At 59.5% G+C, this 27,823-nt stretch overlaps 1 protein-coding gene across 6 annotated transcripts in view; it reads left to right on the top strand.

The window, feature by feature from the left end:
- TET3 (tet methylcytosine dioxygenase 3) overlaps positions 1-21,897 on the top strand; it is a 41,214-nt gene extending 19,317 nt beyond the window's left edge. For 4 of the 6 annotated variants that reach the window (XM_064175708.1, XM_064175709.1, XM_064175711.1 and 1 more), the window contains exons 2-10: positions 5,569-7,837; positions 12,019-12,109; positions 12,679-12,772; positions 14,348-14,556; positions 15,197-15,347; positions 16,283-16,372; positions 16,475-16,612; positions 17,118-17,454; positions 18,514-21,897. In XM_064175708.1, the coding sequence (XP_064031778.1) occupies positions 5,569-7,837; positions 12,019-12,109; positions 12,679-12,772; positions 14,348-14,556; positions 15,197-15,347; positions 16,283-16,372; positions 16,475-16,612; positions 17,118-17,454; positions 18,514-20,240 (5,106 nt within the window). In that variant the 3' untranslated portion in view covers positions 20,241-21,897. Of the gene's footprint in view, positions 1-2,653; positions 2,797-5,568; positions 7,838-12,018; positions 12,110-12,678; positions 12,773-14,347; positions 14,557-15,196; positions 15,348-16,282; positions 16,373-16,474; positions 16,613-17,117; positions 17,455-18,513 lie in introns of those variants that run through there. The other 2 variants (XM_064175710.1, XM_064175712.1) reach the window with 2 other exon arrangements.
- The last annotated feature ends 5,926 nt before the right edge of the window (positions 21,898-27,823 follow it).

Raw genomic sequence — 27,823 nt, forward strand, 5'->3', positions numbered from 1 at the left:
AGGGGACCTGATCAGTGGCTATGAACACCTGAGGGGTGGGTGTCAGGATGAAGGTGCCAGGCTCTTCTCAGTCATGTCCTATGATGGGGTAAGGATCAGAGGGCACAAGCTGGAACCCAGAAGCTTCATCCTCAACGTGAGGAGAAACTTTTTTGCCATGAGGGTGCTGGAACCCTGGAGCAGGCTGCCCAGAGAGGTTGTGGAGTCTCCTTCCGTGGAGACTTTCCAACTCCACCTGGATGTGTTCCTGGGTGCCCTGCCCTGGGTGACCCTGCTCTGGCAGGGGGATTGGACTGGATGAGCTCCAGAGGTTCCTGCCAACCTCTCTATTCTGTGACTCTGTGATGTGTGGGTCACTGGACATGGGATACTGGCTGTAAGGAGCTGCTGGAAATGCAGGCCTGGGGGGTTTGGGATTGCTGGAAATCGAAGTCTGATGACTTGATGGGATTGTGGAGTATCCAAGTTCCTGGGTAGAATGAGCTGCTGGATGTGTGAGGTTGCTGTGTGGGCAAGGCTGCTGCAACCAGAGGGCTGCTAGATAAGAGTACTGCACATGTGGGTCACTGTACCTATAGGGGGGCAGGATCCATGGGCCAGCAGGACCTATAGGACCCCCTCCCCGAGGGCTTCCATTCCCCACCGCTCCGACCACTCCTCCCCTCAGCCCACGGGGCCGATGTCCCTCCATGTCCCCTCCCAGCACATCAAAGCCCTCTCGGGGCCCGTTCGGTTCCAGGGGAGCCCGGGATGTGCATCCAGCTCCGAGGGGCTGTAGGGGGACCAGTGGTGTCCGTGTGTCCGTTCAGCTCCGGGGTGCTGCGGAGGACAGGGCAGAGAGGGGGTCCCGAGTGTCCCTGTGTCCGTCCAGCGCCGGGGTCCGGGCGGGGGAACAGGGGACAGAAGTGTCCCCAGTGTCCGTGTGTCCGTTCAACTCCGGGGGACTGCGGGGGGACCAGGGCTGTCCGTGTGTCCGTTCAACTCCGGGGGACTGCGGGGGGACCAGGGCTGTCCGTGTGTCCCTTTAGCTCCGGGGAGCTGCGGGGGAAGACGGGAGGGAGGGGGGTCCCGAGTGTCCGTCCAGCTCCGAGGGGCTGCGGGGGCCCAGGAGGGGTCCATATGTCAGTCCAGCTCCGGGGGTCTCCGGGGCCCCTTCGGGGGCAGGGGTGTCCGTGTGTCCGTCCGTACGTGCGCGCAGCGCTGGGGCTAATGGCTCCGGCAGCTGGTGGTGCTGGGGGCGGGGAGGGCCGGGGGTGGCGGAGGGTGGCGGAGGCTCCAGCGGCTCCTTTCGGCTTCTCCTTCCCCGGGACGGGTCCCTGCTGTCGCCTCCGGCTTCGCTTCCCGTTCCTCTCCCCCCACCCCCCTAAACACGTAAGTGCAGCCCGTTCAGAGTCCGACCCTAGCCCGACACCGTGACCCCCCCACCCCCCAGCCCGGGAACTCCCCCGGGTTCCCAACGGCTCCCGATGATTCCCAGGGAGCCGAGCCCAGGCTGGAAAAACTCCAAACTGGGCTCTGCCCGTGCGGTTGGGTTGGGTTTGGTTTGTTTCCTCCTTTCCTTTTCTCTCCCTCCTCCTGCTTAAGGCTTTTTAAAACAGGCAAAAGAATTTAAGAATAATAAATTAAAAAGAAACGAAAGAAAGGGGAAAGGAAAAAAAAAAAGAGGAAAAAAGAGGAAAAATTGTTTTAAAAAGAGGAGAAATTCCTCCTCGGGGTTGATTTTTTTCCTTCTTTATGGCACCGGGAGGACGCAGAAGGCACCGTGGAGCAACCAAAACGTTTGGAGGCTTCTCTTTATTTCCATTTCTTTTCCTTTCCCCTTCCCCAGTTTTTCCTTCTCTTTCCGGGTGAACAGAAGGAGGTTAGGGCTGGGAATATGGTTTGTTGGTTTGTTTTTTCCCGGGAAAAAGTAAGCCGAGATGTGAAGGGATAAGCCCCCAGGGTGTGGATGGAAGGATTTCTGCGGATGCTGCCGGAGCGAGACGGGATGGGGATTGATTTTGGGGGTGGGGGGGAGAAGCCACGAGAGTTTTCCAGCTCCCAGCCCGTGGGGCCAGGAACAAAAGGAGTTGGAGGAGAGACCCAGGGAAAAAATAATCCTATTTTTAATCTCTATATTTTTATGCCCCTCCCCCGCCGCTGATTTGAGGGAGGTTGTAGCGTTTGCGTTAACCCTTTAGCAGCTGCGGGGTTGGGGGTGTTTGCAGGATGAACGATTCACCTGCATCCCCAGCCCAGGTCCGTAACCTGATTTATGGGATGGAGCAGCCCCAGGTGCCACCCTGGGCTGGCAGGTGGGGGTTGGGACTTTCCCTTCCCTTACCCAGCAGGTTTCCTCCCCTCGCCGTTCCTGCCGCAGATAGACCCCTGGGGCTGGCGTCTGCTCCCCACCCAGAGCAAAACAGGTTCGGCGTCGTTCCTCGGGGCTGGCGTCACCGCTGCAATGCCATGGGGGTGCTTCAGGGCAGGAGCGTCGCCCCTAGGAGGTCTCGAGGAGGTGCTTGGGGCATTTTTCTCCCTGGCACTTGGGAAAAACCCTTTCGGCTGGGGAAGAGGAGGAGGAAGGTGACGGGCGAGGCTGTTCTGTCCTGGTTTGCAGAGGGGAGCGGAGGCGGTGTGTTGTCCCCACCCTGCTCAGGCTCCCGTTTGACTGGTGCAGGGCACAGACCAGCACCGGAGCCCTCACTCCCCAGACCTGCTGGACTGGTCCCATCGCTCCCGGCTCCACCACTTGGCTCTGGGAATGCCACGAAGGGATCGAAGCTGGAGCCCCTGTAAAGCTGCAGCAGCGTCGGGGTGAGCCCTGTGCCGGAGCGGGGCCGCGGTGAATGGCACCAGGAGAGTTTTTACCCTCGGGGAAGGGGAAATCTGGGGGGGATGTGGTGGTGCTGGGAGTGGTTCCTTCCCAGTTTCACCGGGGTTGCACCGAGGTTTCGCTGCAGTCAGCAGCCTGCTGCTCTCTGCTGCAGAAACCAGCCGGTGCCTTTGCTCTAGCCCCACGCCTTGAACGATGCCCGTGCCAAGGCCGTGGGGCTGGGGGCTGTGCACTTCAAGGTGACTCCTGCACCAACAGTCATGCAGCTTGCTTGGAGCCTAAACCATGGCAGGGGACACTGGAGCAATAAAGGGGGTCTGGAGAGGAGTAATGGGGTGTGTGTGTGTGTGTGTGTGTAGCTGTAATTGAGATCTGTGGAGCTGTAGTGGAGATATCTGGAGCTGTAGTGGGGATCTGTGGAGCTGTAGTGGAGATCTGTGGAGCTGTAGTGGGGATCTGTGGAGCTGTAGTGGAGATCTCTGGAGCTGTAGTGGGGATCTGTGGAGCTGTAGTGGAGATCTGTGGAGCTGTAGTGGGGATCTGTGGAGCTGTAGTGGAGATCTCTGGAGCTGTAGTGGGGATCTGTGGAGCTGTAGTGGAGATCTGTGGAGCTGTAGTGGGGATCTGTGGAGCTGTAGTGGAGATCTCTGGAGCTGTAGTGGGGATCTGTGGAGCTGTAGTGGAGATCTCTGGAGCTGTAGTGGGGATCTGTGGAGCTGTAGTGGAGATCTGTGGAGCTGTAGTGGGGATCTGTGGAGCTGTAGTGGGGATCTGTGGAGCTGTAGTGGGGATCTGTGGAGCTGTAGTGGAGATCTGTGGAGCTGTAGTGGGGATCTGTGGAGCTGTAGTGGGGATCTCTGGAGCTGTAGTGGAGATCTCTGGAGCTGTAGTGGGGATCTGTGGAGCTGTAGTGGGGATCTGTGGAGCTGTAGTGGAGATCTCTGGAGCTGTAATTGGGATCTGTGGAGTTGTAGTGGAGGTATCTGGAGCTGTAATTGGGATCTGTGGAGCTGTAGTGGAGATCTCTGGAGCTGTGATGGGGGTCTCCTGAGCCACAATGGGGTTCTCCAGAGCTCTAACAGGTCTCTATGCTGTCATGTGAGTCTCCAGAACCATACCGAGGGTCTCCAGAGCCATACCGGGGGTGTCCCAGTGAGCCTGAGCCGCGGACAGTTCCCACGCCGCCGGTGCCGGCACGGCCGAGGGCAGAAAGCTCTGCCCACGGCTCCGTCACGCTTTTCTCCCAGCAAACTTCGCTGTAGTTTTAGCTGGCAGGAAGCTCCCCTCTGGTGATCCGAAAAGTGCTCATGCAGCCCTCGGCACCACGGCTGCCGTGGCACCAAAATCCCCACTGCCAAGCCAGGGGGAGAACCACAGAGTCACTTTCCCCATCCCCTCCCCCCCCCCCCCCAGTCCCTGGCAAAACCCCCTAAAGGGTCTTAAGGAGCATAATGTGCTCCGTGGGTGCTGCTTTGCGCCGGGGCGGGCAGCTCGAATGGGTTTTGGTCACTCCTTGGCATGCCGCCGGTTTTCTGGCCGCCGGTGCCGTAGCTCGGCGCTGCCAGGGGGCCCCCAGCCAGCCGTGTTGATACAGAGGCTGGGTTATTTGAGGTGAAAGCATCCCTGCGACGTCCCTGGCACCGGCGTAGTCAACTCGGCAGCTTCCTGCCATGCCGAGTTGACTTCGACGAGCCCCCGACGAAGGACGTCTGCTCCCGGCCGGGATGTTTGCTTTGGGCACGGGTCCAAAAGAACCATCCCCCAACCCCCCTCCCCCCCCCCCCCCCCCTTTTCTCTCCCTGTGCCACTTCCTTCACCAGTGCAAACCGTGGTGGTGAAACACTGGAACAGGTTGCCCAGGGATGTGGTTGAGGCCCCACCCCTGGAGACATTCAAGGGCAGACTGGAGGTGGCCCTGAGCAGCCTGCTCCAGCTGGAGGTGGCTCTGCTGACTGCCAGCTGACCTTTGAGGGTCCTTTCCAGCCCGATGTAATCTGTGAATCTGGAGCCAGTGACGTCCTCCCTGTCCTACCTCATCCCATCTCGATGGAAACCCCAAACTGCTCTCTGAGCAATTTCGAAAGCAGGGGGTGGGGTGGGGTGGGGTGGGGAGGGGACGTGGGTGGCACGGGGCTGGCACAGTGCAAACTGGCTGCACTTTGAGCCAAGCTGCTCTTCAGGCAGCCAGGCAAACCCCTCCTGGTTTTGGTGGTGGAGATCATTTTTTCACATGGCTCATCTGTGCCTTCATCACCTGGGTGAGGAAAGAGATGGGGAAAGGAGGGATAAAGGGGAGTAGGGAAGAGTTGGGGCTGTTCAGCTGGGAGAAGGGAAGGCTCCAAGGGAGGCCTTAGAGCAACCCTTCCAGTACCTGGAGGGGACTACAGGAATGCTGGGGAGGGACTTTTGACAAGGGCTGGGAGTGCCAGGATGAGGGACAATGACTTTGAACTGGGAGAGAGGAGATTGAGAGTGGAGATGAGGAAGAAATTGTTGAGAGTGAGGGTGGGGAGAGCCTGGAAGAGGTTGCCCAGGGAGGTTGTGGAGCACAGATTCACAGAATGTGATCTTCAGTGTGCTTCACAACCTCCCTGGAGGTGTTCAAGGCCAGGCTGGATGAGCCCTTGAGCAACCTGTGCTGCTTGGAGGTGTCCCTGCCCGTGGCAGAGGGATTGGAACTGGATGACCTCGAAGGTCCCAAACCGTTCTGTGAGTCGGGTGGGGGACGCTGATGCCTCTCCCCCTCCTCGCAGACAGGTTCGGCGGGCGACCCGGTTGATGGACCCAGCAGAAGCCAAATGGAAGAAGGGCCAATTAATTATGTGGAAGAAAGGCGGCTGAAGGAGGGCAGTGGGCTCAGCCTGGCCAATGGGGGCCGGCCAGAGGCGGGGGGCGCCGCACTGATGGAGCCGAGCGGCTGGTCACAGGGCCAGCTGCCCAGCGCCACCAAAGCCCACTTGGAGGACGTCAGGAACCTGGTGGCCTTCTCAGCGGTGGCCGAAGCCGTTTCCTCCTACCGGCTGCCGCCGCCGGGTTCGCCGTCACTGCTGTACGAGAAGTTCGACTCGGACATGAGCCGGGGCGGGCTGGGCACGGCGGACGGCGTGCCACGAGGGGAGGACCTGCATGCCCTCAAAGCTGCCCTGGCTTTGGCCAAGCATGGCGTGAAGCCCCCCAACTGCAACTGCGACGGCCCCGAGTGCCCCGACTACCTGGAATGGTTGGAGCAGAAGATCAAGACGGCTCTGGGCGAAGAGCCGGCATCACCGCGGCCCCGCGCCGCCGCCAACCCCCCGCCGATCCCTCCGGAAGGTGCTATCGACCCCCAGCCGGTGCCTGAGGCCGCCGAGCCCTGCCCACCCGACGGCCTCCCCTTTTCCCAGAGCGCGTTGACCATCGCCAAGGAGAAGAACATCAGCCTGCAGACCGCCATAGCCATCGAGGCCCTGACGCAGCTCTCGGCCGCGCTCCCCCAGCCCGCCGGCGATGGGCAGCCCCCGCCCCCGCCGCCCCCCGCCACCCCGTTTGGCCCCGGCCCTCTCGTCCCGCCGGCAGCTGCGTGGCAGCGAGGGGATGAGCCACGTTATCCGCCGGAGCCGGGAGCAGCACCCGAGCCCTTTTTTGGTGCGGCACCTCCCCGTGGGGGCTTCACAGCGACGTGGGGGCTGGAGACCGAGGGGGCAGCAGGGGCTGGAGACCCCATGGCAGAGCTGGAGCAGCTGCTGGGTAACGCTGATGACTACATCAAGGCAGCCTTCAAGAGACCCGAGCCGGCGGGCGGCAAAGCGGTGACACCTAAAGCAGAGCCCCCCGAGCGAGCACCCAGCAAGGACGCAGCGGGCGGCCCCTGTCCGGCGCCGGCACCGGCACCGCCGGAGCCCAACCTGCACAAGAAGACGCAGCTGGTCCTGCAGCAGCATCTCCACCACAAGCGCAGCCTCTTCCTCGAGCAAAGCCTGGCAGCGGCGGCGGCGCCCCCGGAGCGGCCGAGTGGCTGGTGGGCTCCCGGTGCCCCGGCCGTGCCCCCCAAGCCCTTCGAAAAGCAGGCCAAAGAGAAGAAGAAGAAACCGCCCCCCGAGAAGCCTCCTCCGGCTAAGCCGCTCCGTAAGCAGGTGCAGATCAAGAAGGCCAAGCAGAAGGACTCGCAGCCACTCTTCCTGCCCCTCTGGCAGATCAGCCTGGAGGGCTTTCGGACGCCCGCCGAACCCCCTTCCGAGCAGATGCAAACCGAACCGCCGCCGCCACCGCCGGCTGCCTTCCCGCTCCAGCCTCTTGCACTACCCCCGCCCGCCGCTCGCCCCCCGCCACCGAACCCCCTCGACGGCGGCCTCCCGGCTCCCGACTCTCAGGAAAGGGGCGCCCCCGGGGGGGGCCCCCAAATTCACCCGGCGCCGCCGGCGGGTTCCACCGGCTCAGAGGACGCCGCGGCCGCCCCGCCGCCGCCCGCCTCGACCCCCCTGGTGGTGGACGACAAGCTGGAGGAGCTCATCCGCCAATTTGAAGCCGAATTCGGGGAGAATTTCAACCTGCAGCCCCCCGAGACCCCCGTTCCGCTCGCCCCCGGGACCACCGAGCTGCCGGGGGGAGCAGCACCAGCCCCGCAAGCGCAACTCACTACCACCACCACCACCACCATCACCGCCACCGCCGCCGCCGCCGCCGCCGCTGCCACGCCGGCCCCGAGCAGCGCTCCCCAAGCCGGACCCAAAAGCTTTTCGTTCTCACCAGGGAAGGGTCCGCTTCCAGAGCCCCCCTTCGCCGCCCGCTCCCCCAAGCAGATCAAAATCGAGTCTTCTGGTGCTATCACCGTGGTGTCCACCACGTGCTTTTACTCTGAGGAGAGCCAAAACCCGGAGGCGGAGGACGCCGAAGGGACACCCACCAAGGACGAGGTGCCGCTGACGCCCACCCTCAGCGGCTTCCTGGAGTCGCCGCTCAAGTACCTGGACACACCCACCAAGAGCCTCTTGGACACCCCTGCCAAGCGGGCACAAGCCGAGTTCCCCACCTGCGACTGTGTCGGTGAGCCAAAGGCCGTGCCAGGGCCGTTACAGGGTGCTGGTGGGGGCGGGGGTTACCTGGGCTGGTGCCCAGCCCCGGGGGTGGCATTTCCAGGAGGTGGCTTTGCAAAGTAGGGTGGTGCTGGCTGTAGACCAGAAAACAACAGAGCAATGCCACCACCCTGGCACACAGCACAACTCCAGTGCTGTGGGACCTCCTTCCCTTTCCCCTTTCCCCTTTCCCCTTTCCCCTTTCCCCTTTCCCCTTTCCCCTTTCCCCTTTCCCCTTTCCCCTTTCCCCTTTCCCCTTTCCCCTTTCCCCTTTCCCCTTCCCCTTCTCTTTGCCCCCTCCCCTCCTCTCCCCCCCTCTCCCCCTCTCTCCCCCCCTCTCCCCTCCTCTCCCCTCCTCTCCCCTCCTCTCCCCTCCTCTCCCCTCCTCTCCCCTCCTCTCCCCTCCTCTCCCCTCCTCTCCCCTCCTCTCCCCTCCTCTCCCCTCCTCTCCCCTCCTCTCCCCTCCTCTCCCCCCCTCTCCCCCCTCTCTCCCCCCCTCTCCCCTCCTCTCCCCTCCTCTCCCCCCCTCTCCCCCTCTCTCCCCTCCTCTCCCCCCCTCTCCCCCTCTCTCCCCCCCTCTCCCCCCCTCTCCCCCCCTCTCCCCCCCTCTCCCCCCCTCTCCCCCCCTCTCCCCCTCTCTTCCCCTCTCTCCCCCTCTCTCCCCCTCTCTCCCCCTCTCTCCCCCCCTCTTCCTCTCTGTTGCAGTCTCCCTCTCTTCCCCTCTCCCTCTTCCCCCTCACCCCTTCCCCCTCTTCTCCTTTCTCCCCCTCTTTCTCACTCTCCCTCTCTCCCCCTCCCCCTCTCTCCCCCTCTCCCCTCCTCTCCCCTCCACGGGGCAGGACTGGTACCTGGATGGGTGGAGTCGCAGCACACCCAAAGCGCTGCTGGAGTTTGCCTCCGCTGAGCGCTTGGCTCAGTCCCATAGAGGGGGCCCGCGGCTGCCCCAGCGCTGTACCGCAGCTCCCCTGCCTGCCCTGCTCCCTGCAGCCAAACTCACTGCTTTGGGTTACTCAAAATAACCTCAGCTTTGGCTCCCTGTCTGTGCTTGTGCCTGGAGCTGTGTTTGCTGCCAGGATGCTGGCTCGGTGGGTGGTCAGCCCCACCACTTGTGTGGAGGAAGCACCAAGCTCGTGGATTGCTTTTGTCTTTGTGGATTTTGGGTTCGGTTTGGTTGGGGTTTTTTTTTGGGGTTGGTTTGTTTGTGTTGGCATGGCTCAGGCTTTGCAGCAAGTGCTTGAGATCTCCCACCCAGGCCTCACAGTCATAGAACTGCAGAATCCCAGCGTGGTGAGCGGGTGGGAAGGGAGCACAGGAGAGCAGCCAGGCCAAATCCCCCTGCTTCAAGCAGGGCACCCCCAGCAGCTTGCCCAGCAGCACAATGCCCAGGGTGGGTTGGAAGCTCTCCACACAAGATGACTCCACAACTTCTCTGAGCAGCCTGCTCCAGGCCTCCAGGACCCTCACAACAAACATCTTTCTCTTCAGCTGGAACATCCTAGGTTCCACTTTGTGCCCATTGCCCCTTGGCCTGGCACTGGGCACCACTCAGCAGAGCCTGGCCCCAGCCTCTTGCCCCCCCACAGATCCTTCAGCTCTTGCTCAGCACTGCTCAGATGCCCTCTGGGGCTGCTCTCCTGCAGGCTCTCAGCCCCAGGGCTCAGCCTTTGCTGCTGCCAGAGCTGCTCCAGGCCCCTCAGCATCTTCCCAGCCTGCCCTGGACTCTCTCCAGCACTTCTCTGTCTCTCTTGAACTGGGGACTCCAAAACTGGACCCACAACTCCAGCTGTGTGCTCAGCAGGGCAGAGTAGAGGGACAGGAGAATCTCCCTTGCCCTGCTGCCCCCATTCTTATCATATCTCCTGGGACACCACTTGCCTTGGCCACCAGGGCACATTGCTAGCTCATGGGCACCTCCTTGTCCCCCAGCACTCCCAGGTCCCCCAGGAGGTCCCCTCTCACCTGTCCTGCTGCAGGAGGTTTTTGCTCCTCAGGGGCAGGACCCTGCACTTGCCCTGGTTGAACTCCACGAGGTTCCCCTCGCTCAGCTCTCCAGCCTGGCCAGGGCTCACTGCATGGCAGCACAGCCTGACAGGGGCTCAGCCACTCCTCCCAGTTTGGTACCATCAGCAGATTGCCTGAGTGTCCCCTCTGTCACTCATCCAGGTCATTGATCAAGCTGTTGACCAACACTGGCCTCAGTCTTGACCCCTGGGGGGCAAAACCCACCTCCACCTGAGCACAGGCAGGTGGATCTTTCCCTCCCTCAAATCTAGACTGGAGCTTTGCTCTCTCCTGAGAGGAGCAGGGTGAAGATTTGGGGCATCCATCCAGAAAAACAAGCCCCACACTGCTGGGAGAGGTGGCCTCAGGCTGTGCCCAGGCTGCACTTTATTAGCAGGGCTTATGATTATTTATTTAGTTGCTCCTTAACAGCAGCAGCAATTAGCCCAAATGGCACCCAGTGAGCGAAAAAGCTTTTCTGGTGCTGCTCAAACTGATCTTGGAGTGTTGAGGGTTTGGAGTTTTTTATTGCCTCGTGGTGCCAGGAAAAGATTCAAGTTGCTTTTTTTTCCTTTGGCAGCATGGTTTGAGGGGGGGTGCTGGGAGAGGTTTGTGTGGGGATTCCTCCTCCTGCCCCCTCTCTCCATTTTCTCCAGGCAAAGCTGTTGAGAAAGCAGTGAAGCAGGAGCTGGGGCTGGGTGCTTTATGAGGTGCCTGCAATCAAAGCAGCCCTGGCTGCCCGGCCTGTATTGATCTGTGTCTGGACAGCTGCAGCCCAGCTGAGCCTGGCTTTCTCCTCGCCCTGGCTCCCAGCCAGCTGGACATGTCAGGAATGAAAATCAGCCTGCTGAGAGCAGAGGGCTGAGAGGAGCCTTCAGAGCCAGCCGGCGTGCCGGATGCAGCCCACCCGGCGGCGTTCCAGCGGCTCCTTGCACTGGGCATCCTCCCTGGGCTCCCTCAAGCAGCCTTTGTTTCTTCATCTGGCACCTTTGGGGCCCAAAATCCCTGAGGAGCTTGCTGCTGGAGGGGTGCAGGGGAGGGTTGTTTGCAGGGCTGTAGGTCCAGAGTCTTTATCCCATGTCTTAAGCATCCTCCCATAGCTACTTGTCCTTCTCCCGTGTCTTGAGCATCCTTCCTGAGCTCCTGCATCCTTCTCACCTATCTCAAGTATTCTTCTGGATCTTGAGCATCCTCTCCCTTAGCCCCAGCATCTTTCTCCCTTAGCCCCAGCATCTTTCTCCCTTAGCCCCAGCATCTTTCTCCCTTAGCCCCAGCATCTTTCTCCCTTAGCCCCAGCATCTTTCTCCTTTAGCCCCAGCATCTTTCTCCCTTAGCCCCAGCATCTTTCTCCCTTAGCTCCAGCATCCTCTCCCTTAGCCCCAGCATCCTTCTCCCCTGACCCCAGCATCCTTCTCCTGTAGCCCCAGCATATGTCTCCCTTATCCCCAACACCCTCCCATAGCCCCAGCATCCTCCCATAGTTCCACTGCCCTTTTGCAGCCCCAGCAGCCTTCTCCTGTAGCCCAAGCACCCTTCAGCTTCTCCCCTTGCCCAGGCTCAGGACATCTCAGCCAGCTCAGTACATCCCATGAGCATCCCCAACCCCTCTGGGCAAGCCTGGAGCAGGCAGCTGGAATTTTCATCCACCAAATCATCCCATAATGGAGCTGGTCCCAGGGAGAGGTGGCAAACAGGTGCCCAGGTGGGAACTGGTGGGGATCAGGAGATGAGGAGGGGAGTTCTGTGCTGTGCCCACCACTGCTGATTGTGTCTTCTTGGTGGAGCTCATCGACATGCACAATGCCAGTCCTCTGTGCCAGGGTGGAGTCCTCAGTTGCTGCCAGGATTCTTGGAGGACCTGCAGCCACTCAAGGGAGTTTTGAGGTCCCCAAAGGGGTGGGTGCTAATGGGCATGGGTCTGAGCACACATCCCCTTGTTCCTCAGCATGATTTTAGTGCTGGGAGCATCTTCCAGAGCCACTAGCAGCAACCTCCTAAAATCTCCCTTCCCCAGGTCTCATAGGGGGAGACAGCACTGGGTAAGCTTTGAGTTCTGGTGCAGAAGTGCTGGATCTGGGGGGTTGGTGTCCTTTGGGGCAGCTGCCACAGGTGCAAGCCCCCAAATCCCTGTCCTCTCTCCTGTCTGTGCAGAGCAAATCGTGGAGAAGGACGAGGGACCCTACTACACCCACCTGGGCTCAGGGCCCACCGTGGCCTCCATCCGTGAGCTCATGGAGGAGAGGTAAGGACCATGGACCATGCCCCTGCCCTGACCCAGCCAGGGGGGAGGGGAGGGTGAGTGGGGGGCCTGAGGTGAGTTGGGGGGGAGCTGTGGGAACCCATAAGGGTGAGTGGGCAGCCTGTGGGGACCTGTGAAGGTGAGTGGGGGGCCTGTGGAATGACTTGGTGGACCCTGAGCTTGAATGGGTGCTGTAAGGGTGAGTGGAGGGAGGTCACCCATGAGGGTGAGTGGGCAGCCTGTGGGGACCTGTGAGGGTGAGTGAGGGGCTTATGGGATGAGCTGGTGGACCCTGAGCTTGAATGGGTGCTGTAAGGGTGAGTGGAGGAGGTCACCCATGAGGGTGAGGGGAGTTAGTGAGTGAGTCCTGTGAGGATGAGTGAGGGACCCTGAGAGCAAGGTGTGGTGGGGGTGGGGGGGGCTGTGTGTGGGGGGCCTGTGGGTTCTTGTGAGGACAAGTGAAGGTGCACAGGACCCTGTGAGGGTGAGCTGGGGGAAGGCTGAGGGGGAGTGGTGCCCTGTGAGGGGCAGCTGGGGCGTGTGAAGGTGATGCTGAGGCCCATCCCTGGCAGGTACGGCGAGAAGGGCAAAGCCATCCGCATCGAGAAGGTCATCTACACCGGGAAGGAAGGGAAGAGCTCCCGGGGCTGCCCCATCGCCAAGTGGGTGAGTGCCTGTGCCCCAGCTCCTCTCCCACCTCCTGCCCATCCCCTCCTTGCCTGTTGGTCCCCTCACCAGTGGAGGCTACAGCAGGCAGGGGCAGGATGCTCACTCTGCGGCTGGCAAGGAGGAAGTGAGGGTGGAGGCCACCCCCAGGGGAAACTCCATGGGGCTTCCCAGCACCTGCTGAAGGACAGGTCCCTGCTGCAGCCCCTGTGCCAGAGCTGGGGCTGTTCAGCAAGGAGAGGAGAAGGCTCTGGGGAGACCTTAGAGCAGCCTTCCAGTACCTGAAAGGAGACTCCAGGAGAGCTGGGGAGGGACTTTGGACAAGGGCTGGGAGTGACAGGATGAGAGGCAATGGCTTTGAGTTGGCAGAAGGGAGAGTGAGAGTGGAGATGAGGAAGAAATTGTTGAGAGGAAGGGTGGGGAGAGACTGGCACAGGTTGCCCAGGGAGGTTGTGGGGCACAGAATCACTGAATGTGATCATTCAGTGATTCTGTGCCCCACAACCTCCCTGGAGGTGTTCAAGGCCAGGCTGGATGAGCCCTTGAGCATCCTGTGCTGGTAGGAGTTGTCCCTGCCCATGGCAGAGAGTTGGCACTGGATGATCTTTAAGGTCCCTTCCAATCCAGACCATGAATTCATGACTCTGTGAATGTGTCCCCACCCCAGAGCCCCAGAGCCCATGGAGGAGAATAAAACCATGGGAGCCCTCTCAGCTCTGCTGCCCAAAATCCCAACAGGCTGCTGTGGAAGGGAGCCAGGTCCCACTTTTGGGGTCCTCCCAATCCCAATGAGATGTTTGCCATTGGAGTGGCCTCAGGCATTGGAATAAGTAGCTCAGGGAGGTGGTGGAGTCTTCATTCCTGGAGGTGTTCAGGAAAGGTTTGCCCATGGCACTTGGGGCCATGGTTGAGTGGCCATGGTGTTGCTGGGTTGCCTTTTGGACTGGCTGATCTCAGAGGGCTTTGGGGCCATGGTTTAATGGCTGTGGTGGCATTGGGTTGCCTGTTAGGCTGCCTGATCTGAGAGGGCTTTCCCAACCCAAACCGTTCTCTTGTTCTGTGATCTGTTTAAGAGCTTAAGAGGGACAATGATCTGCTGGAGAGGGTCCAAGGGAGGGCTGTGAGGATGAGGAGGGGAGTGGAGCAGTGCCTGGGGAGGAGAGGCTGAGGGCCCTGGGGCTGCTTAGGCTGCAGAAGAGAAGACTGAGAGGGGATTGAATCAATGTTTGGAACTCTCTGAGGGCTGGGGGTCAGGAGGGGGGGGACAGGCTCTGCTCACTGCTGCCTGGGACAGGAGCAGCAGCAGTGGATGGAAGCTGCAGCACAGGAGGTTGCAGCTCAGCACAAGGGCAACTTCTTGGCTGGAAGGGTCCCAGAGCCTGGCACAGGCTGCCCAGAGAGGTTGTGGAGTCTCCTTGTGTGGAGCCTTCCCAGGCCTGTCTGGATGTGTTCTGTGTGCCCTGAGCTAGATTGTGTGGCCCTGCAGTGGCAGGGGGCTTGGACTGGATGAGCTCTTTGGGTGCCTTCCAACCCCTGGCGTCCTCTGAGCTGTGATCTGGCTCCTCTGCCTGCCAGGTGATCCGGAGACACAACCAAGAGGAGAAGCTGCTGTGCCTGGTGCGCCACCGTGCTGGCCACCACTGCCAGAACGCCGTCATCATCATCCTGATCCTGGCCTGGGAGGGCATCCCCCGCACGCTGGGGGACACTCTCTACCAGGAGCTCACCGACACCCTCACCAAGTACGGCAACCCCACCAGCCGCCGCTGCGGCCTCAACGACGAGTGAGTCCTGCGGGAAGGGATGGGGCCAGGGGGGACTTCCTCTGCCACAGCTGCTGCCATCAGTGTGCCTCTGGCTGAGGTGCTGGAAGGTGCCCAGAGAAGGGCAGCAAGGCTGGGGAGGGGCCTGGAGCACAGCCCTGGGAGGAGAGGCTGAGGGAGCTGGGGGGGTGCAGCCTGCAGCAGAGGAGGCTGAGGGCAGAGCTGATTGCTGCCTGCAGCTGCCTGCAGGGAGGCTGTAGCCAGGTGGGGTTGGGCTCTGCTGCCAGGCAGCCAGGGACAGAACAAGGGACACAGCCTGAAGCTGTGGCAGGGCAGGTTGAGGCTGGATGGGAGGAGGAAGTTGCTGGCAGAGAGAGTGAACAATTAGCTCAGGGAGTTGGTGCAGTGCCCATGGCTGGAGGTGTTGGAGCCAAGGCTGGCTGGGGCACTGAGTGCCATGCTCTGGTTGGTTGGGCAGGGCTGGGTGCTAGGTTGGGCTGGCTGCTAGGTTGGGCTGGCTGAGCTTGGAGCTCTCTGCCAACCTGCCTGATTCCATGCCCTGCCCTTTCCCTTGCGCATCACTGCTCTGCAGTTCTATGACTCTGTGATTCTGTGATTCTCCAATTCTCTGCTATCCCTCCCTGTGGTGTCCCTCCTGCAGCCGGACCTGTGCATGCCAAGGCAAGGACCCCAACACCTGTGGAGCCTCCTTCTCCTTCGGCTGCTCTTGGAGCATGTACTTCAACGGCTGCAAGTACGCCCGCAGCAAGACGCCGCGCAAGTTCCGCCTGGTGGGGGACAATCCCAAAGAGGTGGGTGACACAAGGAGCAGCAGGGTGGGGGGCATGTGGGTCCTGACCTTCTTTTATCCTCCCCCACCATCCAGCCCCAAGTTTTGCCAAGGGGAAAGCCTAAAAATAGGATTTCTGGTAGGGCTTTTGGTGAAGGAGGAAGATGGGGAGAGGGGAAGAAAGGTGATCTGGTGAAAGCAGGCAGGGTCACCTCGGTGTGCCACAGCCAGGACTGCTGGTGTGGCAGGGAGTGCTGGCAGGGTGTCATTCCAATGGGGGTCTGTCTAGAAACCCCTGGGAATCATGGAATGGTAGAGGTGGGAAGGGATCTCTGGAAATCATTGAGTCCAACCCCCTTGCTAGATCAGGGTCACCTAAGGAAGGTCACAGATGGTCATGTCCAGATGGGACTTGGAAGTCTCCAGAGAGGGAGACTCCACAATCTCTCTGGGCAGCCTGCCCCAGGGCTCCAGCACCCTCACCCCAAAGAAGTTTCTCCTCTCTTCTCACTAGGTGGAACGTCCTGGGTTCCAGTTTGTGTCCATTGTCCTCAGGCTGTCACAGGACACCACCAAAGAGCCTGGCCCCTTCTTGACACTCACCCCTCAGATGTTTATAGACATTGATCAGATCCCCTCTCAGCCTTCTCTTCTCAAGGCTAAACAGCCCCAGGGCTCTCAGCCCTTCCTCATCACACAGATCTTCCAGGCCCTTCATCATCCTTGGAGCCTCTGTTGGACTCTCTCTGTTGTACTCCTGTCCCTCTTGATGCCAGGGGACAAACAAAAAGCACAACAGGCTGGAGGCTGAATGGCCAAAATGCCACCAGGAACTTAAGCCACAGGCTTTGGGTGCTTGAGGACATTGTGGCAAGGGTCAGATGCCACCTGGTGTGCCCAGTTCCATCTCTGCTACCAACCCCCCTGGATGACATCTTCCTCTTGCCCCTCTTACAGGAAGAGCTGCTCCGGAAAAGCTTTCAGGACTTGGCCACCGAGGTTGCTCCACTGTACAAGAGGCTGGCACCACAAGCCTACCAAAACCAGGTACTGCCCAACCCCTTTGTCCCCTTTGGGCTGGGGCAGCAGGGGGCTGGGTGCCAGGGAGGAGATTCCCTCTAAGCCAGAGCACTCTCCTCCTGCTGCCAGGTTACCAATGAGGACGTAGCCATAGACTGCCGGCTGGGGCTGAAGGAGGGGAGGCCATTCTCGGGCGTGACAGCCTGCATGGACTTCTGTGCCCACGCTCACAAGGACCAGCACAACCTCTACAACGGCTGCACCGTGGTAAGCAGGCAGCTGGCAGGCCTGGGTGGGCTCCACATGTTCACAGAGTCAGTTGGGTTGGAAGGGACCTCGAAGATCAACCAGTTCCAACCCTTCTGCCAGGGGCTCCAAACTGAATTTAGGATTTGAGGTGTGCCCAGTCCGAGGGCATAATCCCTGCCCTGCTGCTGGCCACATCATTGCTGATCCACACAAGGTTGCTGATGGCCTTCTTGAGGTGTTCAAGACTGGATGAGGCACTTAGTGCCATGGTCTAGTTGACTGGATAGGGGTGGGTGCTAGGTTGGACTGGATGATCTTGGAGGTCTCTTCCAACCTGGTTGATTCTATGATTCTTGGCCACCTGGGCGTGCCATGGCTCATCTTCAGCTGCTGCCAAGCAACACCCCCAGGGCCTTTTCTGCTGAGCAGCTTTCCAGCCGCTCTGCCCCAGAGGATGTTTTGCTCCTGTCTCACATGAGCCACCTCTGCCAGTGCCCCCCTGATGGCACCCCCTGCTCCCCAGGTCTGCACGCTGACAAAGGAAGACAACCGTGTGGTGGGGAAGATCCCAGAGGATGAGCAGCTGCATGTCCTCCCCCTCTACAAGATGTCCAGCACGGATGAGTTTGGCAGTGAGGAGAACCAAAATGCCAAGGTGGGCAGCGGGGCCATCCAGGTGCTCACATCCTTCCCCCGCGAGGTCCGCAAGCTGCCTGAACCTGCCAAGTCCTGCCGGCAGAGGCAGCTGGAAGCGAGGAAAGCTGCTGCTGAGAGGAAGAAGCTGCAGAAAGAGAAGCTGATGACACCAGAGAAGATCAAGCAGGAAGCTCTGGAGCTCCCCACGCTCCAGCAAAACGCAGGTAACGGGGGCAGAGCCAAGGTCCTGCCACCCTGAGCTGTCCAAAAAGCACAAGAGGGGATGGGCATGTGGCTGGGGACTTGCTTGGGTTGGTGGTGTGGAGTGCTCAGCATGCTGGGGTGCAGGATGTTCCCTGGGGGTGTTCCCTGTACTGGTGCAGGGTTGGCACTTCTGAGGTGCCTGGGAGTGTTCCCTGCACTGGTGTAGGATGGCACTTCTGGGGTGCCTGGGAGTGTTACCTGCGTGGGGGTGTTCCCTGCACTGGTGCAGGCACTTCTGGGATGCTTGGGGAGTGTTCCCTGCACTGGTGCAGGATGGCACCTCTAGGGTGCCTGGGGGTATTCCCTGCACTGGTGCAGGATGGCACCTCTAGGGTGCCAGGGGGTGTTCCCTGCACTGGTGCAGGATGGCACCTCTAGGGTGCCTGGGGGTGTTCCCTGCACTGGTGCAGGATGGCACCTCTAGGGTGCCTGGGGATGTTCCCTGCACTGGTGCAGGATGGCACCTCTAGGGTGCCTGGGGATGTTCCCTGCACTGGTGCAGGATGGCACCTCTAGGGTGCCTGGGGGTGTTCCCTGCACTTATGCAGGATGGCACCTCTAGGGTGCCCGGGGGTGTTCCCTGCACTTATGCAGGATGGCACCTCTAGGGTGCCCGGGGGTGTTCCCTGCACTGGTGCAGGATGGCACCTCTAGGGTGCCCGGGGGTGTTCCCTGCACTTATGCAGGATGGCACCTCTAGGGTGCCCGGGGGTGTTCCCTGCACTGGTGCAGGATGGCACCTCTAGGGTGCCTGGGGGTGTTCCCTGCACTGGTGCAGGATGGCACCTCTAGGGTGCCCGGGGGTGTTCCCTGCACTGGTACAGGGCAGAGCTCTCGCCGCAGCCCAGAGCGTGGCTGCGAATCGGTGCCAGCACACCAGGTGCTGCTGGGTGATGCCAAACTCTGCCTTAGCACCGTGGAGCTTTTTGAGTCTGGCAGAGTTTTTGGGGTCCTGGCTCCACACCAGCAGCTCCCTTGGCTGGCAGGTCACGGGGGCTGCGTGTGTGCTGTGCCCACAGGTATGGCATTGAAAAGCGGGCTGCCCACGCAGCCGCTGAAACCTTCCATCAAGGTGGAGCCTCAGAGCCATTTCAACACCTTCAAGTACAACGGCAACGCGGTGGTGGAGAGCTACTCGGTGCTGGGCAGCTGCCGGCCCTCCGACCCCTACAGCATGAACAGTGTTTACTCTTACCATTCCTACTATGCACAGCCCAATCTGCCTTCCGTGAACGGGTTTCACTCCAAGTTCACGCTCCCCTCCTTCGGCTATTACGGCTTCTCCAGCAACCACCACATGTTCCCCTCCCAGCTCCTCAACTACGGAGCTACCGACAGGAGCGGGGGCAGCTGGGTGAGCAACGGCTACGAGAAGAAACCTGACGTCTCAGCCTTGCAGGAGAACCTCAACCACGCCTACGGCAACGCCGATTTCCCCGAGCCTGTCCCGCACAGCGTCCGCAGCAAAAACCATCACCAGCGCACCTACGAGCGGGCAAACCGCTACGCCAGCCAGCAGAAAGCGGCGGCCGCGGCGCACAGGACTAGCTCGGGCTCAGAGCAGGCACCACCCTTTGCACAGAACTGTTTTGCCAACAGGCCCATCAAGCAGGAGCCTCCAGACCCTCCGCCTGCAGTCGAGCCTCTTCCTGGTACAGCGGCCGAGCCCGGCACCGGTTTAGCCTTGCCGGCCATCCCGGCTCGCAGCGTTGGGGCGGAGCAGCAATGGAGCCCCTTTAAAGCATCCCGGGGCTTGTCTTCCCCCGAGAGGACTAACACGGCGGAGGGCTCGTGGAGTGCCCTGGTATCAGGTTCAGGTGGGAGGGAGAAGTCAAGCGCTTTTGACGCTGCTGTGCGGTTGCCACCACCGGAGAAGCAGTGGCCCAACGTCCTGGCAGGAGAGGCGGCGGTGGCGCGCAGCTCAGGCTTGCTGCCCAAACCGTGGAGCCCCTGCAAGCTCGGGGAGACGGCGCTGGCTGGCACGGGCACCCCGAGCCTCCTGGGGCAGCTGGGTTTCGGCTCGGCCTTGCCAGGGCTGCCCAGCTTTGCTGAGGAGCCTTGGGGCTCGGTGAAGGCAGAGGAACGGAGGACACCAGCACCCAGCCCGGGCCTGCCAGAGAAGCCGTGGGAGGCAGTGGTGGGTGAGAAGGGGGCTGCAGCACCTCGCCGGGACAAGCCGTGGGACCCTTTTGGCCTGGAGGAAGATCTGCCAGAGAAGGCAGTGAAAGAAGAGGAAGAGGAGGAGGACGAGGAGGATGAGGAAGAAGAGGAGGAGTGGTCGGACAGCGAGCACAACTTCCTGGACGAGAACATCGGCGGCGTGGCCGTGGCGCCCGCGCACGGCTCCATCCTCATCGAGTGCGCCCGCAGGGAGCTCCACGCCACCACCCCGCTGAAGAAACCCAACCGCTGCCACCCCACCCGCATCTCCCTGGTCTTTTACCAACACAAGAACTTGAACCAGCCCAACCACGGCCTGGCGCTGTGGGAGGCCAAGATGAAGCAGCTGGCGGAGCGGGCTCGGGCACGGCAAGAGGAGGCAGCGCGCCTGGGGCTGCCGCCGGACGCCAAAGCCTTCGCCAAGAAGCGCAAGTGGGGCGGCGCTTTGGCGACCGAGGCGCCCAGCAAGGAGAGGAGGGACTCGGTCCCCACGCGGCAGGCGGTGGCCATCCCCACCAACTCTGCCATCACTGTGTCCTCCTACGCCTACACCAAGGTGACAGGCCCCTACAGCCGCTGGATCTGAGACCGGAGGTCAACCGCCGCGGCCCCATCTTACCTCAAACCTCTACGGCAGCGCCGGAACCAGGCGTTGCTTCGTGGTGCTTTCTCCTCGGGCGTGGTGGGAGGGAGAAGAAAAAGAAACAAACCAGAAGAAACAAACAACAAAAAAAAAAAAAAAAAACCCAAGAAACCAGACAAAAAAAAAACCAAACCCAAGGAAGCAAACCCACCACCACCAAAACATCCCCCCAGAACCCAAGCCACAGGAAAGCCACCCCGAGACGCATGCGAGGAAGCAGCGCCCGTGGGAGAGCTGTGCTTGGTTGAGGAGTTGGCCAACAAAGGAAGATTTGGAGACAAGAACCAACTACAGGGAAAAAAACAACAACAACAACAAAAGGCAAAAGAGGAACGATGCTGCTGGAGGCTTTTTCTTGGCGGGGGGGTTTTGCATCTCCGTGGGGGGTTATTTTTTAATCCAGCCTCGTGAGCAGAAGGGAGAAGCTTTGTAGAGTTCTTCGGCAAAGGAGAGGTTTTTTAAATGCCTATTTATTGGGATTTTATTTCCTTCCCTTTTTAGTTCGATTTTAGTCTTTCCCCCTCCCCGGTTTGTACTCCGATGACAACGACGAAGCTGATCGTGGAGAGAGAAACCGACGATGAAATCGACGAGAAACTAAACGACCCAACCCTAAAGACAAAAAAAAAAAAAACCCAACCCCACTCCCCCAAACCTGAAACACCAAACCAGCGTCAAGGCGAAAAGGTGGACTCCTGGTGGGATAGTGGTTTTCCACTCACGCTCAACAGTCTTTTAAAGTTTCTTATTTAACCCAAACGACCTAAAACCCACCAATTTCCCAACGCGAGGAGTCCTTCCTTCCAGCGGTGGGGAGACCTGTTGGCCCGTGGGGCATCCCAGGACGAGCGTCTCCGGTGGGATCGGCTCCTCCGGGACGCAGCGAGCCGGCGTCTTCCTCGGCGCCGGAGACCTCAGGACATGTACAGGCTGGGGGATTGCTGCTGCTGCCCTGGGGCAGGGGTTTGCTGCGCTTGAGCTCAGACTCGGGGCGGGGAGCTCTTTGGTTGATGACCCCAAGGAGAGAGCGGCAGCAGCAGCGGCGGCGGCGGCGGCATCTCTAAAGGAGCCGACGAGACAGGAATAAAACAAACACAACACAAAACCCAGGAAAATAAATGAAAAAAAAAAAAAAAAGAAAAGAAAACAAAAACAACGCAAAAACAGGAAAAAAAAAAACCCAACCCTACAAAAACAGGAAAAAAAACCCCAACCCCAAACTGTGAATAACGAACTGGTCTTGCTCTCTGTACATCACTGTTGCTACAGTCTGGTGCTTTCTGTCTCCGGGGGATTTCTCCACGCGAACGGGTCTGGGAAGAGCGAACCCCAAGACTTGGCTGGCCAAACCCCCCCCCTCCCACCTTCTGCCGGTTCGCTTTCCCCGCCCGTTGCCGGCGAGCCGGCGCGGTGGGGAGCGTCGAAGGGGCTCGGTGCTTTTTCTTATCCCCTTCCCCCGGTGCCATCCCTTCCTTCCTAGTACGGATCGCCGTTCTTCCCGCAAAACGAAACCCACCCCCTCTTCTCCCCGTACCACCCACTCTCAACCCAACCCAGAATCACGACGCCGACAAACAACCGCGTGGTGCTTTTTGAACTATCTCACTCGAGACTTGCTTCCCGCGGCGGACAGAGGCAGGTGGGCGGTGGGCGAGTTGCTGCCACCCTACCGCCCCCGCCGCCGCCGCGGTTCACCGGGAAGGGCGGCGTGGCTGAATCCGGGGTGCCGGCGTCCCCGGGGTGGTTGTGTTTTGCACTTCGAGGTGCCTTTTGGAGAGCCAGCGAGGCAGAGGCGACGCCATCAGCGTGCAGATATCACCTGGTGTTTACTGTCACCCCCCACCCCTCCTCACTCCCCTCATCCCTACCTTCCTTTGCGCACTGGCACGGATCAAGCAAGGATCAAAGAGCCGGGACATTGCCGTGGGGCTTTGATTTTAAACTTGTAAATAGGGAAAGAAAAGATTTTTTTTTTTTTTAAAGCACTTTCACCTAGATTTAAACAAAAAAAAAAAAAAGAAAAGAAAAAAAAGGACAAAAAAAAAGAAGGAAAAAAAAGAAGGAAAAAAAAAAGAAGGAAAAAAAAAGAAGGAAAAAAAAGACGAAAAAAAGAAGGAAAAAAAAAAAGAAGGAAAAAAAAAACAAGGAAAAAAAAACAAGGAAAAAAAAGGAAGAAAAAAAAAAGAAAAACAAAACTTAAAAACCAACTTCCCCTTCTTCTCCTCCTCCTCCTCCTCCTCCCTCCCTCCCTCAAAACCCTCTTCTTTTTCCTCCCCGCCGACTTGAAAGCAGTTATGTTTTAAACAAGATTATCGAGGGAGAACTGTAAATACTTGGCAGAATATTTAACATGCTTCGTCCGTCCTTCAGAATTAATTTTTTTGGTTGTTGTCCCCCGTATTCCCCTCCCCCCCCCCCCCCCCCCCCTCCACGCTCCTCTCTCTTAACCTTCCTTCCTTTTTTCGGTTGTTTTTGATTTGATTTGTTTGTTTGTTTTGTTGTTGGTTTGTTTTCCTCCCCCCTCTCCCCCCATTGTGATCTGTAAATTCACCCACATTGGACAAGGAAACTCAACGAGCTCTTAACCGCTTTTCTTCCACCCAAGAGCGTATCAGGATCGGAGGAGTCGAGGAGGGATGCCCGCGGGCCGTGCCGTTTCCAGCCAGGGGGACCTGATGTTGGTGATGTGGTTCTGAGGGTGACAAAAGGGACCTGTGGCTGATGCCTGCTGGGCCGGATTCGGGTGCCGGCCCCGCTTTGTGTCTCCCAGGCTCCCTCTTGGCTGGCTGTGGTTGGCGGGGGGCTGGGGGAATGCCTTGCGAGCTCCGCCTGGGTGGGTTTAGAGTCGGAGGGCCAAGCGAGAAGGTTTGGAGAAGGCGAAGGTCTGCGTAACCTGTCTGAGTCCTGCTTCCTCGGAGGAGCTGTTTGATTTTTGGTGCAGGGAGAGAGGCGGAGAGCCGGGTGGGGGGGAGGGGGGGGGGTTTGGGTTCGGTCTGGCTCGGCGGCGGCGACGTTGGCGTTGGCTGCGGCGGGGGGTCGAGCCGGGGCAAGCGGGGAGACGTCGGCGCTGCCGCCGCGGCGGGGTCGGGGAGCGAGAACTGCTGCAGTCTCAAACGTTTTTACACTACATGAACGTTCTAACCTACCTCAAATCTCAGTCATGACAAATTAGCACGCTTCAGACTTCTACGAAAGCTCGAAATCTATGCACAGCTCTTTTACCCCTTGCTGCTGAGGCTGTTTCTCAAGCAAAACCTTTTTTTCCCTTTCTCCCGTTCCCGGCGGCCGCGCTCGTCCCCCCCGTGCCGAAGCCAGGGAAGGGGTAGCGGCGTGCAGGGGCGGGGGGGCAGCTTGTTTGTGTGTGTTTGGGTTCGGGGCTGGGGAGGGGATGTTTTTAATCGCTTTCGGGGTGGGACAAGGCGGGGACCTAGTTTTGCAGCAGGTCGTTGGCCGCAATGGTGCTAGAACAACGCCCGCGGTTGAGAGCTCGGCGCGGGGAGCCCCAGCGGGCTCCTGCCACCCCGCTTCGGTTTGCCGGCCGCGATGCTTCGCCTCAGGTGGGGAAAGGGGAGGGGGTGTGGGGATGTGAGAAACGTTTGGGGTTTCCCCCTCCCTATCCTGATCGTCTCGGGATGAGGCACGGGGAAAGGAGGAGGAAAGCAGAGTCCCTGAGGTGCCTCGAAGTTGCTGATTTTTTTGTTCCATTCGATACTGGAGTGTGCTCTGGGGGCTCTCTCAAGGAGTATTTTTATGACATGAAATCTTCTACTACAAACGGTGCTAACGGTGTTTTAAACTAACTGGCCCCCGCTCCTGCCTGGCTCCGTCTCGCCGAGGTGCTGCTCGATGGATATAAGGAACTAGGGAACCGAGGTGCATCCACTGTAAGCAGTGTGGGTGACGAGGAAGTTGGGATCGTTGCCGAAGCGACAGCCTGGGAGCCTGCCGGGAGCCGCTTGGGTTTATGCAAGCTGAAATCGGTGCCGCGGCGCCGGCGTCCCCTCACAGCTGGGTTGGTGGTGGAGCCGTTGCCCTCCGGGCTAGGCTGCTGTGCACCGGTGTGGTGCTTGGGTGAGGGGCTCAGCTGTGGTGCTGCCACACGTCGTGGATGCGGTGCTAGGATGAAGTGCTCAGCCCTGGTGATTGACCACACAGCTTGGATGTGGTGCTAGGATGAAGTGCTCAGCTGTGGTGCTGCCACACATCATGGATGTGGTGCTAGGATGAAGTGCTCAGCGGTGGTGCTGCCACACATCATGGATGTGGTGCTAGGATGAGGTGCTCAGCCCTTGTGATTGATCACACACCTTGGATGTGGTGCTAGGATGAAGTGCTCAGCCCTGGTGATTGAACATACATCATGGATGTGGTGCTAGGATGAAGTGCTCAGCTGTGGTGCTGCCACACATCATGGATGTGGTGCTAGGATGAAGTGCTCAGCTGTGGTGCTGCCACACACCTTGGATGTGGTGCTAGGATGAAGTGCTCAGCCCTGGTGATTGACCACACATCATGGATGTGGTGCTAGGATGAAGTGCTCAGCTGTGGTGCTGCCACACATCATGGATGTGGTGCTAGGATGAAGTGCTCAGCTGTGGTGCTGCCACACATCATGGATGTGGTGCTAGGATGAGGTGCTCAGCCCTGGTGATTGACCACACATCATGGATGTGGTGCTAGGATGAAGTGCTCAGCTGTGGTGTTGCCACACATTGTGCATATGGTGCTCAGATGTGGTGCATGGGCACCACAGGAGAGTGTGAAAGTGGTGTTGAGGCCTGGTTCTTATCCACAAATCATGGACGTGGTGCTTGGGCATGGTTCTGGGTCAGGGGGGAACGAACACAGTGTTCAGGCATGGTTCTAGGCCACAAATCATGGACGTGGTGCTTGGATGTGGTGTGTGGACATGGTGCTCATCTGCAGTGCATGGGATATGAACATGGTGCTTGGACATGGTGCTTAGACCTGGTTTGTGGACATGGTGCTTGGGCACAGATCATGGGCACGGTGCTCAGCCAGGTTGTGTGACCATGGTGTGTGGGCATGGTGCTTGGACGTGGTGTGTGGACATGGTGCTTGGGCACGGTGCTCAGCCACACCTCATGGACATGGTGCTTGGGCACGGTGCTCAGCCACACCCCATGGATGTGGTGCTTGGGCATGGCACATGGACATGGTGTGTGGACATGGTGCTTGGGCACGGTGCTCAGCCACACCTCATGGACATGGTGCTTGGGCACAGTGCTCAGCCACACCCCATGGACGTGGTGCTTGGGCATGGCACATGGACTTGGTGTGTGGACATGGTGCTTGGGCATGGTGCTCAGCCACACATCATGGACATGGTGCTTGGGCACAGTGCATGGACATGGTGTGTGGACATGGTGCTTGGGCACGGTGCTCAGCCACACCTCATGGACATGGTGCTTGGGCATGGTGCTCAGCCACACATCATGGACATGGTGCTTGGGCATGGCACATGGACTTGGTGTGTGGACATGGTGCTTGGGCATGGTGCTCAGCCACACCTCATGGACATGGTGCTTGGGCACAGTGCATGGACATGGTGTGTGGACATGGTGCTTGGGCATGGTGCTCAGTCACACATCATGGACATGGTGCTCGGGCACAGCGCCCAGATGTGGTGCTTGGACATGGTGCTTGGACATGGTGCTTGGCCACAGTGCGTGGACACGGTGCTCTGCTTCAGTGTGGTGCATGGACCCAATGAGTGGGCGTGGGACAGGGTGGCTGGGCATGGTGCTTGGCCACACATCGTGGCTGTGGTTCTTGGGCCCAGTGTGTGGCCGTGGTGCGTGGCCGTGGTGCTCGGGCATGGTGCTGAGCCACGCATCATGGACATGGTGCTTAGGCATGGTGCTTGGACACGATGTGTAGCCAAAGGTGCTCAGCCAAGGTCCTCAGCCGTGGTGCTTGCTTGTGGTTTGTGGATATGGTGCTCAGCTGTGGTGCTTGGACGTGGTGTGTGGACACGGTGCTCGGGCATGGTGCTTGGCCACACACCACGGGCATGGTGCATGGATGTGGTGCTCAGCCAGGATGCGTCAATATGGTGCTCAGAGGTGATGTGTGGGCATGGTGCTCAGCTAGGGTGTGTGGACATGGTGCTCTGGCATGGTGCTTGGCCCCGTGCCATAGATGTGGTGTTCAGGCAGGGTGTGTGGGCATGGTGCTCAGGCAGGGTGCTCAGCCCGGTGCATGTGGTGCTGTGCATGCCTATGGGTATGGTGCTTGGGCACCATGGGTAAGCCTGGTGCTAGGACATGGTGTTTGGGCACAGTGCACAGCCATGGTGCTTGAACAGGGTGCATGGGCACGGAGAGGGTGCTTGGGCATGGTGCTCACCCACCGTGTGTGGGCATGGTGACTGGGCACAGTGCTTGGGCATGGTGCTCACCCACCGTGTGTGGGCATGGTGACTGGGCACAGTGCTTGGGCATGATGCTCACCCACTGTGTACGGGCATGGTGATTGGGCACAGTGCTTGGGCACAGTGCTCACCCAGCGTGCACAGATACAGTGCTTGGGCACAGTGCTCTGCCACACATCACAGACATGGTGCTTGGGCTCAGTGCTAGGACATGGTGTGTGGGCATGGTGCTCGACCAGGGTGCACAGGCATGGCACTTGGGGACTGTGCATGGGTACAGTGCTCACCCACCATGCATAGTGCCCTGGCACAGACATGGCACCCAGACACCACTCACCCCCCCAGTACACAGACCCCCTCCCCCTCAGGCTGTTGCCCACCCAGCACCACCAAATGCCCACTGCATGTCCATGCTGCAGAGCCACTCTCCCAGCACCCTGCCCCACCAGGGCCTGATGCCCACCCAGCACCACGCTCAGCACCATGCACTCCCACTCCAACAGTCCCTCAGGCTCCCTCCCCTCCCCAAGCCCTTCCCCGGGGTGTGCCCCAGGGCGAGGGCTCCACCGGGCACCCTGCTCCTGCCTCTGCCTCTTTCTTTTCTCTCTTACTTTCGCTTCCCTTTCCCCTTCTCTTTCCCATTTCCCGGGGTTTTATTGGTGCTATTCTCTTCCCCTTCTGCTTCCCCTCAGCTCCCCCAGTCCAAGGCAAATACCTCAACTCCCCCCCACCTCCCCAGCCCCCCCAAACCCCCTCCCTCAGCCCCTCCTTCCCCCTCCCCAGCAGCGCTGAGGCAGTGAAGGTGACGCAAACCCGGGGTGAATTTAGCTGAAATCAGGGATCCTTCTCTTTTATTTGGGGCCCTCCTTTTATCCCTCCCCACCCCCAACCTGAATTGTTCCTCATTTCCCCTTCAGGGATTTACCAAACAACCAAAATTTCAGCCTCAAAACTTTTGTAACTCCGGGAGTAAAAATAACAAACAGAAAAAAATCAATGGGTTTGGATCTGGTTTGGGTTTGAGTTTAGTTTGGGTTGAGGTTGGGTTTGGTTTGGCTTTGGGTTTGGATTTGGTTTGAGTTGGGTTTGTGTTTGGGTTGGGTTTGTGTTTGGGTTGGGTTTGTGTTTGGGT

This window comes from Pogoniulus pusillus, chromosome 42, assembly GCF_015220805.1.
Source record: "Pogoniulus pusillus isolate bPogPus1 chromosome 42, bPogPus1.pri, whole genome shotgun sequence".
NCBI lineage: Eukaryota > Metazoa > Chordata > Aves > Piciformes > Lybiidae > Pogoniulus > Pogoniulus pusillus.